The following is a 17,718-nucleotide window of genomic DNA, read 5'->3' as shown; positions in this document are numbered from 1 at the left end:
AATGGACCGACAGTGGTCCGCCAGCCTCTGGCTATCTGGGCAAGGTCATAGGGTCAAAGTGAACTTCTGCCGAAGGCATAGGGTTATTGCTCGCTCTGTTAGTGGGTTGGTATGTTTAGTTATAAACACTGCATTACTATGGAGTAGAGGACAGGATTTAAACTCTTTTATTCAGAGGCAATAAGTGGAATGCCGTCAGAAAATTGACAGAGATAGAGAAAGATATCATCAGAGAAAGATATATCATCAAAATATTCTGCACTCTTGTTTTTCATTAACAGTGTCTATATGTCTGCACTGTATCCAAGCACTATCCTTGGGAGGATATCAAAGACCACATTATCATCACTGAATAACAGCTAGGAGGTAATAGACCATAATGACCCGACCTATTCCCCTTATTCACCCGGCTGCCATAACGAGGCTGAGGGGTACACTTGCCATTACACCTCAGTCCAGCAGATGGTGGTGGTAATGCACTCCGTTTGCAAACTGCCAAAAAAAGCTCAACGATTAAAGAAGAAGGGTTCACTGGCCTGTTCTTCTTCTTCAGTGAATTGTTTTTTAGCAGTTTGCAAACGGAGTGCATTACCACCACCATCTGCTGGACTGAGGTGTAATGGCAAGTGTACCCCTCAGACTCGTAAAGGCCGCCGGGTGAATAAGGCAAATAGCCTGCTACATGGAGAGATAGCCCAAGAAAGGCCAAACAGAATGGAGGGGATAAGACAACAAGAGTACAACACTCAGAAATAAACTCAGCACCCACACAACCCATAACGTTTCATAAATGTGTTTATTTGAAGACCAGATAACTTGGAAAAGCACAATATGTTAAAGACTGTTTCTCCTTCTCAACATCTCTAGCATAGACAAGCAGCCAGACTTAATGAGAAAGGAGACATTACTGAAAGGCCTCATTAATTCCAATTCTCCAACAAGTGTAGTTTGTGTGGCTGGGCTCTGCTGTGCTTGTGTCATCTCTACATTCAGCATCTGCGACATGTCCTTTCGTTCTGTAGGTCTTGAAATCGGGTGTGCTCTCCCAGGAGTTTTTGTCAAGGCTGTGGTGTGTACCGCAAATAGTTTTTCCCTGAAGGAAGTTGTCTTGTGCACACACCAGCCGGGAAAAGATCTTTTGCCTCCTCTTCAGAAATGTTGGGTGGAACCATGACATGATCACCAGGCTTCCCAAGAGGGGAGAGAATAAGGATTTATCAGTATAAGATGTAATGCTTTTAAATATACGATTACATGCAGCACTCTGCCTCACAGCCATGGCAGTATCTGCTACATACACCACCACTCTCACTTGTGCCATATTACTTGTTTATATTCTTAGGCTACATTTATACGGTGACGATGAAATGAGAAGACGCAGAAGTGGCGTCTCGTCTTCATTTTTTTTATTCGCGTTTAGACGAGCATTCTCAGGGGGAAATCTTTGTTTATATGAAGACGCAAGAGTATGTGATATTCGATTGGATATGCATTCCAGACCGCTGGGTGGTGGTGTGATAGAACCCCGGTACGTCACGCGCAGACATTCTAATTTGACAGTTTAGCCAGAGAGGTAATCAAGGATCTTTGGTTTAGCCGTTTAGACGGAGATGCAACACGGGTCGTCTTCAAAACTCTACACTCTGGAAGGAGTCTTCAGATTTTTGCGTCTTCAAGCCCCGATGGCGGGGTCGCCGTGTAAACGAAAGGCACTTATGATAAAATATTTTGTCGTCTTCCTTCGCAATCGTTCTCGTATAAACGGCCCCTTAGTTTTGCTGTTACATTTTTTTGCCATCATGATCGTAACTTCTGAGAGATGCATATTCATTCATAGCTCTGCAATGTAGGCTATGTTTCTGTTTATTTGCAGTAGGCTGCCATGTTCCTTACACAACATGACCCAGTGCCCTTGTAGTATGCATGCAAGTCTATCTAGCACAGCTAATATTAATATCAATGAATAACACTCGCTTCCCGTCTAAAGCTAGATATGATTTTTTATACATGTGTTTCCATGTCATACGGATTCTAAATGAAATCAGGTCTGTGGCTCTCCAAAAGAGCCTCTTGGGATGTAACTTACAGACAGACTAGAAGTTACCTATCATTGAAGTTCTAGTTGACTCCGGTTCGAGGTTGTCGGACTAGCAACAGTAACTAAGGGGGGCGGGACTTAGCGAAGGGTCAATTGACTGATCGCAAAAGCCACGCCCCCTTAGTTATCGTCAAACTCAGATCAGAGTTGACTAACTTCAATGGTAGCTGTAACTGTCTGTAAAAATTACAGCCCAAGAGGCTCTTTTAGAGAGCCACGGACCTGATTTCATTTAGAATCCGTCGAAAGACTCCAGTATGACATGGAAACACATGTATAAAAATTCATAGCTAGCTTTGTTGGGTGGCAAAACTTAGATGGGAGGCGAGTGTGATTTACTGATATTAATAGCTCTGTGCTAGATAGACTTGCATGCATGTTACAAGGACACGGGCCATGTCATGTAAAGAACACGGTACTGCAAAAAACGGAAACCGCCTACATTGCAGAGCCGTCTCAACTTTATTAATTTATGGTGAATAAATGTTACACTACTGTAGCCTAGAAATCTAGACGCACCCTAACCCTAAGGGCTAACACTACTGTGCACACTCCGCCCTATGCTTTTCTGACGTGACTATGCTAGCATGTTCGCAGCGGTTAGCTAACTATGCTAACGTTGGTTAAGTCTCCTCCAAGTGACAATCATATTATACACAATGCTGGCAGTGCTGAGAACAATTAACATCCTTGTTTAGCTTACTTACATTGAGTTGACTGTGTGGCTTAAAGGAAAATTCCGGTATTTAGCACTTTGAGTCCCTTTTCTGGTTTGTTTTGGATGGACTAGAGTGGTGGACACCGAAATTTTGACGATTGGTCCTGTCTCGACTTTTCTGACTCGAGTGGTTAGTGGTGTTCGTTGATTATTAAAATCAAATATATTAGCGCAATGTATGATTTCCAGCCGTCTTATTTGCTATTGTGGAACTATTTTTTCAGACACCTCACAACCGCGTATAAACTTCCGCTCAATATTTGAACCTGAAGCATAGACGGTGGCGCAGTAATATCAACGTGCAATGAGTCTTCCAACAGAAATCAATGGGATTTTACAAAATGCCAAATAAAACACGACAGAAACTGTATTTTGCTACGCTACTTGTTTTGGAACATCAGCGAACACCACTAACCACTCGGTGAGTTGCACAGTTTTGAAAACTAACAGGGTTGTTTTAGGACATGTTTGAGTATGCCTGTTGGCAGCCACTCTGAGTAGTCAAAGGCGATTCAAATCGAGTCAGTAAAGTCGAGACGGGTCAATTGGATAGACCTAACCAATCAGAGCAACAAAATAGCTTACCGTAAGCTGTAGGAAGAACACCTGAGGGGTATTTCACAAAACCTAGATAAGCGATTAAGCTGGGATTTTTTGGTTATCCTGGATGAATTTAGCCTTAACTTGGTTTCACAAAAGAGATGGCACATAAGTTACCATGGGGATTTATTTTCTGCACCTAGCCAGGTCCCGACCAGGCTAACAGCCAAGCTAAGTTAATTCTAATGGTAATTATGTTGTCTTATTGGCTCAGCTAGCTGTCATTAAAATCAGACCTCCATGCTAATTTTTCAGGAGCTTCATTCCATTTATATACTATTTGCTAAATGTATTTGCTTGCAAAACAAAACAGATTGTCTGCCTACTAACATATGGTTATTATTTTAATTGTGATAGCCTTATAATTATTAACATAGGCCTAGGTACTCGTTGTTTGCTTCTTTTGTTGATAGATGATTGATGTTTGATGAATAGCCTACTGTAGTTGATTGGAAGTGGAGGGGCAAGTTTTCGAAGGTATTTTCACCTATAATATTGAGGTATATCATACTATGTGCATCTTTGCAGTGGCAAGCGCTTTCTTAATGCGTTGCGTGCCGAGACAAGGAAGCACTCACACGTGGGTTCATACGTAAATTTGCATTCAGTTGGTCTACCACGCCTACTCCTGCTGTTTTACAGAAAAAGCCATGATTTCCCATTCCAAAAAGGACAACTTTACTTCATTGTTAGTCTATATCAAAAGCGGTGGTTCACTTTGTGTGAATGACGCTTTTTTCCGCGTCTTTTTTATTCCAACCGTGGGCACTTTGGAGCAGAAATGAGAACGCGCACACATCCTGAATAACTTACACCTGGCTTGACATAGTCGCTCCTACTCATCCTGGATTGGCATTAGTGAAACGAGTTGAGCTAGGATGACCAGACAACGCTATGTCAAACCTTGCTCTATCACTTATCTCGGATATCTTAATTCTGCCTTTGTGAAATACCCCTCCGAACCATCCTACTTCTCTCCAAATGCCTTGACATTGTTTTCTGGTCAAGTTATTGCGCTGTCAATGTCAACACGCGATAGAGAAATTTAAGACCATGTTTATGCGTAGTAGGCTATTCGGAAAAACGATATTCCCCTTCTCCTTCGTTTTTAAAAATAATTCCATTCACACCGATGCTAAAAAAAGCTGGGGAAGGGTGTCGTAAACCCCTCGCCCAAACAGATGGTCATTCAGAGATTTCAAACAAACAAGGGAACAACATGTCACAATGCAAAAACACCTTTTTCCCCGTGATTACATGCAAAAGTGAAACCCACAGTTTTCCCACATCTTCACTTTGGCTGGTTTTTTCAGTGATAACATTTTCAGTGATAAAATTTTCGTGTAAATGAAAGGCCAAACCACATGGAAATATATGTGCTTTTTCCTACGTCTAAACAGGGTCTTAGAAGCCATCTGTCTATCTTCTAGCGACAGCAATTTAGTTGCAAACAAAATCAACTGAAGCGTGCTCAGATGACGTGATAGACGAGGCACTGTTGCTCATTTGTCCATCAAACAAAGCCCACCCAGACAATTTGATTGTTCCGAAAAAGCTCCGGTTCCAGACCGAACTTCCCGAACTCAAATGTTGTGGGCGGGGCTAAGTTGGCTAGCGGCTGGCTTCCAGGCTAGTGAATAACATGTTGCAACTTGAAATCAGTGGAACTGCTTCTGTTTGAGCAAAGAGTATAATATCTCACCTTCCAGTCTACTGGTGTGGCGACCCGTTTCGTAGCTGTCAGCTGTAGGGAATCGATGACTCTAAGGATCTCATCAAAGTTGCGGCCAGTTGTGGCTGGATATAGGATGGAGAGCTTCAGCTTCTTGTCAGGACCAATGATGAACACCTGTGGAGTGTTCATTTGTAAAGCAGTTATTAAAATCTTCACTGAAAGGACCATAACAAAGGTTGTTTGTTGTCTGTGTTTAGCCCAGCCAGCAGCATATTCTGGCTATGATGAAAACCACTGCAATAATGCAATAAACCACTGGCATTGACACAGATATTCAGCCTTCGCTGCAGATTAAAGAGTTTGCAATCTTACAGGTATACAATTTACCAACCTAACTGCTGCACATTTCTGAACCCTCCTCAGATGTAGCTATTGTCTGTCCTCTCTATCCTTTCATATTTAACTGCTCACCCCTCTTTCTCTGCTTTCCCCTCTTTCTCTCTATCCTTTCATATTTAACTGCTCACCCCTCTTTCTCTGTCTCTCCTATAATAGAATAGAATAGAATCCAAAGTGACTTAGATATGTCAATTGTATTACAAGGGATTACATTGTCCCCGGAGCAATTTAGGGTTAAGTGCCTTGCTCAACCTCATAGCTAGGATGCAATTCATGAAAATTGGGCACTTCTGGATAAGTTTTTGATTTTTGGCAGGGTGTTAGGTACAGGCCTAAGGTTTTCAAAAATCCATGGATACAAGTTGGGGTGGCCCCCCTAGTGGCAGTTATCCATAAAATCCAAAATGGCCCCCGCCGAAAAGAGAAAAGGTTATATCAGCTTCCTTTAGTCTTAAATTGTTGTATAATGTATTTTCTCTACTTTGTTTGATACAAGGAATCCAATTTTGATATGTTCTTCTTATTTTAAGTCCATTTCCATGTAGTATCATAGTCATATTTAGCTCATAAACTGTCAATATCTCTGAAAAAGTCACATTGAAATACTCAGGTCCCTAGACCCATATTTTTACCTCCAAGGTATGCTTTTCTTTGTTGATTGGACAGGTCACTATCACTATAGTGTCAAAAATCACATGTTGTGACCAAAAGGACCATTGTTGAGGCCTTAAATAAACACAACTTCAGAACTATGCCACAGTGAAAAGTTATTAGGCTTTTCACCATGTTAAGGATCAATATTACATTTTAGTCAAATAACACAAAAAAACAATTCATACTTAAACATCATGTATTTATTCAAAGATTTTTGGTTTCACTCACTATTAGTACAGCCTCCCTCACACTTGCACAATGTGGTACAGCAAAGTCCAGCTCGGTGGCACTTACAGTTGCCCATACAGGCTACCACATAGCCACAGTTGAGGAGGAGTGAACATCACTTGCTGGCATCTTCCAGATCTGTCCAATATGGCACCCAGACTTTGGTTCTGTCATTCCATTCCCAACCCCACTCACTGGGGTCTGGAATCTCTGGAGTTTTGGAGAGGGACTGCTTCCAGACAAAAGCTGCAGTGTGCAGGGCACGCTTTCCATGCTGGAATAAGGCATGATGGGTCGGGGGGGATTGAATCCAGGGATTTGAGGCCATGAGTGAAAAGAAGCTTCCGGGTTTCATTGATTCACTCGACACCGCAGTTCTTACTATACATGAGTACAGTCCAGCGTTTGAGAACTTGCATGTGCACTGATTCCAGTGTGAGGCTGGTTGGGTCTTGGGTGATCAGAATGAGGGTGCCGGTGACCAGAGGCGCCGCTAGGGTTGTATTCCATAGTACGCACCATACGTGGCCCAGCCCACCCCCAAAAAAGATACCCGACTTTATTTGCAAAATTTGCGCTTTTGGTAAATGTATGCTAGCCTAACTTGTAGACCTCTCCTTATTGAGTCTAAGAAAAACCTTTACATAAATTGGAACAGAAAGCCCCTCTTAGTCACGTCAACCTACCCATGTCATCCCTTATCAAATAGCCTACCGCATGAAGCGTCTAACTTTTACAACACTGGCTGCAGGCTGTTTCAAGCTTTTTAAAAGTTCTGGGATAAGGGAGATTTCTCCCCCGGGATTTTTTTTTAAAATTCTGGTTGCTAAACACACTATTTAAACGCAGTTTGGGAAGGACAGGAATACCTTTAAAGAGCAGGGGCTCTGGATCAAATTAGGTGAACATACCTTATGCGCATTAACTTCACTGCCCAACCCGCGAAAAAGGGAAAGAAAATAAAAAATAAACCAAGCGATTTGCGATAGAGAAAAACACAGTTATGGTAACCTACTAACAATAACGATTTGCTCACAACACTCTAAATACATTGCACTGCTGCTTTAGTTGTCCCAAACGTTTAGATGATAAGCCTACGCAGTCAAGGATTTTTAACACCCGCACCAACCCGACTCGTCATGACGCGCCTTAGCCCCAAAAAGGTTGAGAACCTCTGCTCTACGCATTAACTGAATCCTTGTTCCAAACAGTGCTTTTTTTTTTTTTTAAATAAGCCTACAGAGGAAAGCAAACAATTCAACATTTTAAACATGTGTAGACCGTGACTGTAGAGGACAGTCTCTCACTGCTGTCAGTGTCAGCATCAAAGCTAAGAACAGTGCGTCTTTTAACGTTACGGTTAAACGCCTGAAAAATATTAAGCTGCTGCTGTTGTTTTCTTTTCATGACTGAATGATTTAGGCTATTATTCTATAATTGAATGGAACGTTGTGTTTTTAAGCGTCAGAATTGACCCATGGAAAGCCACGCCACACAGGCCAAGGCATGACAATGCTACGTTTTCATATTTTATAGTATGGTTTCCATGCACACCATATTCCGGTTTTATTCGTTATAATGCCAATATTCAGATTGCACATGAGTCAATAAATATAGGCTAGTTGTCACACAAGTTTTTTTTTTTTATTGTTGTAGGCTAATATTGAATGATTTCATAAATAAAGCTGTGGAAAAATTGTACGCACAGTGCGTACAGGATTACGCCTGCCGGCGCCACTGCCGGTGACTTCTGGGTAAGCTGGCCACGCATTCCATGCTTTTTTTTGCCAATTCCATACATTGCTGATACAACGTCACATCCTGTGAACGCGTGGAAGAGGTAGCAGTGCTTGACATTTTTGAGGTCCCAGCATTTCTGGGATGTGGTGGATTGGAATATCTTTATATGCCTTCCCTGATTTAAATCCAATCCACAGCTCTGAGAGGCCTAACTCCTGGAACAGATTGATGTTCTTCCTCTTCCTGACATGGTGACAATGCTTCTAGGTCAGTAGGTTTGTTGCTCAGGACCAAGTTAGTCTTTGTTGTGAGGAGGTGGTACTTTGAGCCAGCTGTGGTCTTCTGAAATTCCTCACTGATGTACTGAAACAGCTCATCTTTATTTTGACTGTCCTTGAGGAACTTCTGCCATTGAGCTCTTTTGGCAGAGGTATCTTAGTGATAAACCTACTGACCTAGAAGCATTGTCACCATGTCAGGAAGAGGAAGCAGACACACGAATGATGCTACATTTACGTCATGCTGCTGAACAGGGTCACACCAAGGCTTACCGGCAGTAGATAGTGATGTGGCTGTGCTGGCCATCAATCTTATCCAGGAGTTAGGCCTCTCAGAGCTGTGGATTGGATTTGGATCAAGGAAGGCATATAAAGATATTCCAATCCACCACATCTCAGAAATGCTGGGACCTCAAAAATGCCAAGCACTGCCCCTCTTCCACACGTTCAGATGATGTGACGTTGTATCAGCAATGTATGGAATTGGCAAAAAAAAATAAAAAATGACCTAACCTAACACCCTGCCAAAAATCAAAAACTTATCCAGAAGTGCCCAATCTTTATGATTTTTCACATATTCCTTCCCAGCTATCAAACGGTGGAAGCCAGGAATTAACCCACAACTTTCTTTCTCAACTTTCAAATATTCTTTTTCAGCAAGTCAAAATAGACTTATGGGTTGCACAAAACATGTCCCTGAAGCTGTTTGCAAAAAAATCCCCTCAGATTACACATTATCAGCAGCTTCATTCTTGCCAGTTTCAGTCCCTTTCAGAATAGGCTGTTTCTGGGGCTTGTTGCCTTAAATGCAAATGAGCTGTTGTTGGCCACGCCCCCCTCAAACTGATTCCATGTTTACGTCAACAGGCGGCATGGTCGTAAGCTCGAGATTCGACTTCCATGTAGCCAAACCTAGCGTTCATGGGCATCGGAAAAACCTTTTTCCCAGTGAAAACATCATCATTCCGCATCATTCATGAATGCACCAAATGATTGTTAAGGCGGAGCAAGATAGTTCGTCGTAGTTCATGTCTATGGGCACAAAAAGGGGATCGAATCCTATGGCAAGCCCTTTTAACTTTTAAACGCTAAGTTTGACTATCCAGAATTAACATTGTAGATATCAACAACATCTTTCTGATTAGTCGCAATTACATTTTGGATAGTTGGAATTGTCATTCAAGATATCTGTACCGTAATTGTGACTAGTCGAAATGCCAGATAGAGATATCTGTAATTCAGTTTTGACTAAGCAAAACTGAATTGATATCTGTCATCACGTCATTGAAAACAACATTCAACTCGTCACACATCTTAAATGACAATTGCAGATATCTTTAATTCAGTTTTGACTAGGCAGAAGGAAAGTTGAAGATATCTCAAACGTCATTATCACTAGCGCAAATTATTGTGCAAGACGTTGCTCTTTAGATCCATAGGCTAATTTCCCCTTCCCACCATAATCAAAGAAGAAGTGGCCTTATTTCCTTATTTCTATGAATGGAAGAAGAAGAAGCAGTCATGGCTGTAATGTCTTGTCGACATGTAAAATAACTAAAACTCGGGGACTTCTGAAAACTGTGTGGTTTATTAGACTCTCACGTTATCAATTGGCTTGATCTCCGTTTCGTACATAAATGTGTAGGCCTACTAAATGCACCAGCGCCATCAACAGGAAACTCCATTCATAACAATGCTGTTGGCTGTAATCCAAAAAGATCAAAGCAACATTGAATCATCAATTCTTGCTGACAGCCCCTGTCTTGCATGGGCTACAGTATTAAAAAGACGATTAAAAACTCCTTCACCCTCTGGCTGCTCCGACATGGTGCTAATCAGTGCTAATTACAAGTTAACAGTTAACAGGTGCTATGTGATTTGATGATTTGAACAACACACTCTGCTCCCGCCTAAAGTGGGATGCGGGCCTAATTTGCCTAGCAATACAGATATCTCTCAAATATCGTTATTTCGCCTAGTCAGATATCTCTCGGATATAGTCATTTCACCTAGTCAAAACTCTAATGCAAGATATATGATGATCTAATGCTATAATTACATTTTGAATAGGCAGAATGAAAGTTATAGATCAACAATTTCAGATATCTCTAATCAAAACTCATTCAAGATATCTATAATAGATATCTACAATCAAATTATGACTATCCCTAACTCCAGTTTGAGATGTCTACAACGTCATTTTGACTAGTCAATTGCAAATATATGTAATTCACATAGTGGATATCTGCAACTGAATTGTAGATATCCGTAATGATAAATCCAATAGAAATGAATGGCAAACGTGGCGTCATTTGTCCTAGGAAGAATGTCTTTGTGGATATCTGAAATGACAATTATAGATAGGATATCTGAAATGTTCATTTTGACTAGGCAAAACTGAATTACAGATATCTGTAATACATATCCAGTCTAGCTGTTAAATGTTAAAATGGCTTGCCATAGAATCCTGTCTGCATAAAGTGTGTCTGACGTATTGATAAGCGTACGGTACGTTGCAACCTGCCAACAGCAGCGGAATAAATAGCTGGCGCACACCTGATATAAGGTCAATTTTCTAAAAATGTACCTGAAATGTTCAGAAGGGTTTGAGGATCATGGAAACGTGGCCAAAATTGCTAACTCTATAGAACCAAGATCTTAGCATATGGTGAAATTCTGAGCTATGGCCATAGACTTCAATGGAGCAGTCGCTGCCTCTGCTCTGCATAAAGGGGGTTGAAGTGGCTCCTGATGAAATATCTTGCTCCGCCTTAACAATCTTTGATGTAGCCGCAGTGGCGCCAGCAGAAAATTTTGACGGGTGACCAGGGGAGGCCATTGCAAATCTTGTCTTGGGGTGGCACGCCAAAACGGGGGGGGTTGTTATTTTGTTTTCGGAACTGTAATTGAGTAATTGTTATTTACTCAATCAAAACAACACAACTGCAGTTTTATTGATATTGCCTGAAAAACACAATTAAATAACATGACTTGTTCCACAAAAATGGATTTATAGTGTTTTGAAAAAGAGCTCTTCATATGCTAGGCTATATCGTTTTCAAGACAGTCTAGCCTGTCAGCCTTTATATTAGGTAAAAATACTTTGTGCTGCATCCATGCCACCTGAAGCATGCTGGTAGAAATATCTATTCAAAAGCACCGTTGATCTGTGCATGCCATGACCAACTTTTGATTCTTTGATTTGGAAAGCAAGTTCATTATTTTGGGCTGCTATTACAATATATTAAAGTTGGATAACATGTAGAATTTTGCTGTAAATTCAAAACCGGATTACTCAGGATTCGCTTAATGTACAGAGGAATCCTCGTGTTTGGTAAGGTCTGCTGTTTATTTCGATATATGGTTTGCTATGTTTTGACCAAGGTGTTCATTAGATATACCATCGAGAGTAATGGAGTGTGGAGATGGCCTAAGCGCTGTGTGCACATTGGAAATATTATTAAATGTCATGTATATCCAAGGTTAATTTTATCGCGGACCATTTATCTCAACACCTAGCCGCTAATATCATTGGAAAGCTCAGGTTCTGCTCGTTCACATGATATCTGAGTAATTTATGTGTGATAAGGACTCCGTGAGCAATTCAACAGAGAATAATGGGTGTGAATTTGGACACATTTTGCCTCCGTCGGCCACATTGCCAGGGGTGGCCATAGAGGTGGCCAGAGTTTCTGTTGAGGTGGCCGTGGCCACCCCGGGCCACCCCTTGGTGGCGCCCCTGTGTAGCCGCCTGCAGCCGTCTTAAACTGACTGCATAACGTGATTATTTCTGAGATTCTGATACGTTTTTCAAATCAGAATTGTGCATACGTCATAGTTAGAAAAAAAAACTGATTATAAAATGTAACAGAACAGAACGATGGATGTAGTAGAGTAGAAAGTATAGATAATTGCTGCAAAATGTAACGAAGTAAAAGTCAAAAGTATGCACTATAGATTCTACTTCAGCAGGGATGGATTACTGCACGGGCCTACCGGGCCCAGGCCCAGGGGCCCAAGGGGTCAGGGGGCCCTGAAGCCCAAGCCTTTGCATGGAATCACTGCCTCAATATCAACAAATCAGGATGTAGGCTATGAATCTGATTGAATTTAGTATTGGCCATCCCCAAAATGCACCAGAATACAGGAAATCACTAGCCTGGGTTTTCCCATGCTGCCTTACGCGCGCAATTTTATTCACGCTGCTAGGCAGCCTGGATTCTATGGACTTCGCTTTCACCTCAACGAAGAAACCAATCACAGAACGGAGGGAGGGCAGCAAGACGATGACTACATACTGAAGCCGTTATGAGCTACGTACAGACGCATTTGATAGACATTCGCAGCGCCCAATAAACGGCTCTGGGCATTCGTAAACCACGTTTCAAATACGAGAAAATTAATGTCTAGTTCCCAGACCCCATCTCAATGAGATGAGGTCTGACGTTAGCCAGGCTAGGAAATCACTTCAAACAAAGTAAAAATGTTCTGGGGGAGGACCCCCAAATATGCGACAATTAGTGGGGGGCCCTTAATATATCTGGGCCCAGGGGCCCGAAAGTTCATAATCCGTCCATGTACTTAAGTAAAGTACAGATACGTGGAAAATGTACTTAAGTACAGTAGCAAGGAAGTATTTGTACTTTGTTACATTCCACCTCTGCCTATGGTTCATTAAATATCCATATTTATTCTGTTTTTCTTATAATATATTCTGTTAATACACTGCATATATATTATTATTCTTACTACTATTTTAATGTGACTGCTACTACATTGCATATATCTGAACGCATTGTTCATATTACATAGCCTTATTTATTCTGCTCTTATAAGGTAACTGCTAATACACTGCACATATTTATATTTAATTTATATTAATCTAAACCACGTTTTGTAAACCTACTACTGTCTACACTGCACTATAGTTCTTATCCTGTCTATGCACCACCTGTCTATACTTTGTATATTACGTTGCACTTTTCTGCTTTTTTGCACTTCTGGTTAGACACAAACTGCATTTTGTTGTCTTTGTACTTATACTCTGCACAATGACAATAAAGTTGAATCTATCAAATCTAATCTACTGTTGGAAACAATAGGCTACGACCAAAATGGAGGATCTTCAACAGGCAGTTCCTAACCTAGTGGGTGGGGAATTTTCAGATGGGGGTGGGTAAGCGCCCTTTATGGTTCTAGGGTTAGTAAAATTTCCCTTAATGTGACATCTTAATAAGGGAGATTTCTGACTAGCTCACAGAAGTGCATAGTTTCTGACATCACCCTCTCTCAACTAACACACAAAAACTCAACGCAGTTTTGTTTTGCACCTGGAGAAGCATCAGAAGCACAAAAAAAGTGTGTTTTGCATAATATGGCCCCTTTAACCACTACCACCACCCCCAACTACATGTAGCCACAAACATCCCATTACACTGAAAAAAGAAACATAGAAACATGATGGGAAATAAGCAGATGATTCAGGTTTGACATTACTCACACATCGGGCAGTGACCGGCATGCCTTCTTGGTCTTTCATATCTGGGTCCAGCATACCTAGAGCCGAGGCCAGGTGCCGATTGGGGTCTGCGATGATGGGGTAAGGTAATGTGTACCCAGGTTCCTCATCATTGTAAGCTATGATGTCCTATACAAGATAATTGGAGTAAGGCTTCAATCACAGGGAGACTATTGTGTTGCAGGTGTCATCATTATTTTGTGTGTTATGTTTTATTTTATAATTTAATCCTCCAAACCACGAGAAATGTATTATGTGTCACTTTAAATATTTACCCAGTGTATGGCCAAAATACAAAATAATTACAAAATAAATAGCCTATGTTTGGTAGTGATTGTCAAGAATGCGAACCTTTATCCACTCACGGTGGTCCTCCACGCAGTCGACAGACAAAGCAATCATTTTGACACCCCGTTTTTTAAATTCTTCATTCAGTTTGGCAGCACGACCAAGCTCTGTAGTACACACTGGAGTGTAATCCCGAGGGTGCGAGAATAGGATTCCCCATCTATGGAGGAAAAGAGGTGATTTATTCACAAGTCAAACAAGTCACAACGGAAGTCATTAAGGTAAGTAAAACACACAGAGAATAAACGCCATGGTAATGACATCATTTTTTCTCGCTTTTCTTTCATCTTTCATGTGTACCATAACACGGTTGTAAAGTGTTGAGAACGTTTAAAGATCGGGCTATGCGTTTAAAAAAAAAACCCTAGAGGTGGCTAGTTCTAATGTCAGCATTTTGTTTGTTGGAAAAACAATAGCTCCTAGATCACTGCAAACATGAACATGCAAAGTCATAGGCCCACTAACTGACTGTGAAAAAGGCGCATTGTTGTCGAACTCTTCAACAAAATTATTTTAATTGAATTGTGAAACAAACCCCGCGATGTCAAGTTCCCATAGAGCATTATATAAAGTGTACGTTGCTTCAGTCAAGTAAGTTCCTGTTAAGTGAGGGATGACTGTTAGGGAAGTGAATGACCGTATGCTGTAATAACGTTCTTTTGTTGCTGTGTTAAACGCAAACAGTTTCATCTGAATGCCCCATTATTTATTAATTCGATATGTGAATCGGCTGCACGATCAGAATGGAGTTAGCTGAGGAATTAATCACAAAAGTGTCGGATGGATTCAAGAGATTTGCATTGTAAACGAATGTGTCCATGTTCATGTATTCAAATGAACGGTCCATAACTATTGGCTACTTACCGATCTCCCAGAAAGTCGTGTAAATTTATAGTGCCAATTGTAGTTTCGGCCTCGAAATTAGGAAATATGTCCCCTAGTAGTATGCCAGGCATCCCAGTAGCTTGGTAAATATATGTTGTGCTTCTCTCCGCTGGACACCGTCAAGTAGCTTGTTGTTGGTTGCATCCGGTAAGGTATGTGCAGAGGTGATGGGGCGGTATATATCATGGCATGTTTGCGTCACAGGCTGCAGCACAGCATGCTTAACTGGCTTTTATCAAACATCTGCTGAATAGACTATTTGATAAAACAAACCAGGTTCCGATCAGCATTATAGAGGTTCTTAAAATCCACAGTGTAACCTGCCTCCATGATCAGTATCCTATTTGAACTTTTTTGCTGCAATGGCATTTTGACGATTCCTCCCATAGGTTCGAAAGTAAAATAGAAGTAAAACATGTCTTTTTGAATATAGGGGTGGTAGGTCAGCGCCTCTGTTTAGCCTATCACGTGATAGCTGGTCACTACCAGCGCTCCGCGGCATCGCACTTGTCTACAACTTTGTAGGCTACCTGACAGGCAATGCTGATTATTCGTGCATGCACACGTGGAGCAGCGTCTTCAAGAAAAACATACGTAGTTGCTCAAATATGTGTTTTAATTAAAGACGTGGACTTCTTTGCATGCACAATTAGGTTAGCCTATTTAATTTTTTTCTGCAACTTTAAAAAATGCCTTCACCGAAAGCAAGAAGGAATGGCAATCGAAGTGGAAGTATTTCGGGAATCTTTGGAAGCAGTGTCAGCGGAAGATTTGAATTCGGGCCAGTGCACCCTCGTAGATCTTCCGATTATTCGTTGCGACGTCGAGCCTCGAGTTTTTCCAGTGCGTCTGTGTTCGGCAATGGGGCACAGTCTCAGGAAAATCCAAAGCGACTCAATTTATCTTTCATCACTATTGCATTTAGGTTTTTACTAGCTATTGACTTATGGCTTTCAAAACGACTTGGCGTTTGTACTTGTGAAGACTCCCTGCTGGGAAGTATAAGGCCTCTGGTAAAACTAGTGGAGGTCAGTGGGCACGGAGTACCGTGGCTTATAAGCGCAGTTTATGGTTTGGTCTACAGCGACTCGGCGGCTGAGCTGGAGACAATGTTAAACCTTCTAATGGGTAGGTATTTACATTTCATGCTTCTCTTTATTTGCAAGAATAAATTCGAAATTTGTTTGGTTATTTTGTGTATGCAGTCTGTCCCCAAAGTATACTTTCTGGGCATTCCTTTTCATATAAAATATATATCAAATTTGATCTAATTCGCTGCAAGGCACATATATCTGACAAATTTGAATTGTGTTCAATTGGTAACTTTTTGGACATTGTCACTGATTGTCAATGAAAATATGAAGTGTTTGTTATTGACCAAATGCCTGTGCCCATCCCCTAATTATTTGACAACATGTGTGTCTATATAATGGCAGCAATGGTTTTTGCTTGATATTCCATAATTACTTGTGTAGCCTACACCCACTCAGCCTTCCTTTCATCACACACACACACACACACTTGTGCATACTTTGACACAGTGAGCACACAGCAGTCTCTGGAATTACAGTTGTTTGTAATGCGTAGTGATCCCTCAGCTGTGGTTCCGGTGCAATGTCCATTTATATCCCAGTTATCTCATATCCCATCACTGAGCAGGCCACAGCAGCTGCCGCCTGATGCCAGGGAGAACAGAGGACACCACAGTGGAAAAATATTCCATTTTAGCCACCCCACAAAAAGTGTCACCTCTGGGGGGTTGAAAGTATGTAAGAGGGGGGAAAACCAATGACAAACACACACTCACACATACAGACACACAAACACATACATAGGCTTACGGTATACACACTGAACCTAACTCTATTCCTAAACACTTGGATAACTACAGGACTTGTTCAGGTGGATTTGTGACTCCATAGGTCAGCTATGCCTGTGATGTTTGAAACAACTCTGTAGGACCTCAAGGATACTATAGGGCCCAAAAGGGAATAAGCAAAGGTCAAGTTCAAACATCAGCATTTACATTGGCACTGCAAACATCAAAAAGCACTTGATTTGGAGAGGTGTTATTTATGATATTTTCTTTGTTTATCACTAATATTCTCTCTCTCTGCCTCTATCTATCTATGTATTTTTTGTCTCTCTCAGCCTTAGTGCTGGACATGGCATTAGTTGGGATAGTGAAGGCCATCGTGCGACGTCGGCCTCCATCCCACAGTCGCTCGGACCTGTTTATGCCCTTTGCGGTGGACCGCTACTGCTTCCCGTCGGGCCACGCCACCCGGGCATCCATGTGTGCCTGCTTCCTGCTGACGCGCCTGGTGTCGGCCGGCCCGCTGCGCGCCCTGCTGCTGGCCTGGGCTGGCCTGGTGGGCCTCTCACGAGTCCTGCTGGGCCAGAGCAACGTGACGGACGTGCTGTTCGGCCTCTGCCTGGGCTACTGCCATTACGGGCTGGTGGACAGGCTTTGGCTGTCCCCCGAGCGGCTGCAGGACATCCTGACAACCTTCCTGCGGGACAGCTTGGCCGGAGTGTGACCGAATTGCCCCCCCTACCCCCCCCACCACCACACAC

General features: G+C 41.8%; 2 protein-coding genes across 3 annotated transcripts; one reads left to right on the top strand and one right to left on the bottom strand.

The window, feature by feature from the left end:
* Positions 1 to 777: 777 nt before the first annotated feature.
* LOC121704229 (peroxiredoxin-6-like) lies at positions 778 to 15,245 on the bottom strand. Its single transcript, XM_042084752.1, has 5 exons — positions 15,121 to 15,245; positions 14,260 to 14,416; positions 13,891 to 14,037; positions 5,119 to 5,265; positions 778 to 1,187 (listed from the first exon to the last, which is right to left on the bottom strand). The coding sequence occupies exons 1-5, from the start codon at positions 15,210 to 15,212 to the stop codon at positions 1,059 to 1,061; spliced, it is 672 nt and encodes a 223-aa protein (XP_041940686.1). The 5' UTR covers positions 15,213 to 15,245; the 3' UTR covers positions 778 to 1,058.
* Positions 14,338 to 17,700, top strand: LOC121704202 (phospholipid phosphatase 6-like). Of its 2 annotated transcripts, none has more exons than XM_042084751.1 (2): positions 14,338 to 14,477; positions 17,293 to 17,700. In XM_042084751.1, exon 2 carries the CDS (start codon positions 17,307 to 17,309, stop codon positions 17,679 to 17,681), a length of 375 nt encoding a protein of 124 aa, XP_041940685.1. In that variant the 5' UTR covers positions 14,338 to 14,477; positions 17,293 to 17,306; the 3' UTR covers positions 17,682 to 17,700. The 2 variants fall into 2 exon arrangements, with proteins under 2 accessions (XP_041940685.1, XP_041940684.1); XM_042084750.1 differs by lacking the exon at positions 14,338 to 14,477 and adding an exon at positions 15,633 to 16,269.
* The last annotated feature ends 18 nt before the right edge of the window (positions 17,701 to 17,718 follow it).

This window comes from Alosa sapidissima, chromosome 1 (genome assembly GCF_018492685.1).
Source record: "Alosa sapidissima isolate fAloSap1 chromosome 1, fAloSap1.pri, whole genome shotgun sequence".
Lineage (NCBI taxonomy): Eukaryota > Metazoa > Chordata > Actinopteri > Clupeiformes > Clupeidae > Alosa > Alosa sapidissima.
This window is presented reverse-complemented; position numbering and strand designations above follow the sequence as displayed.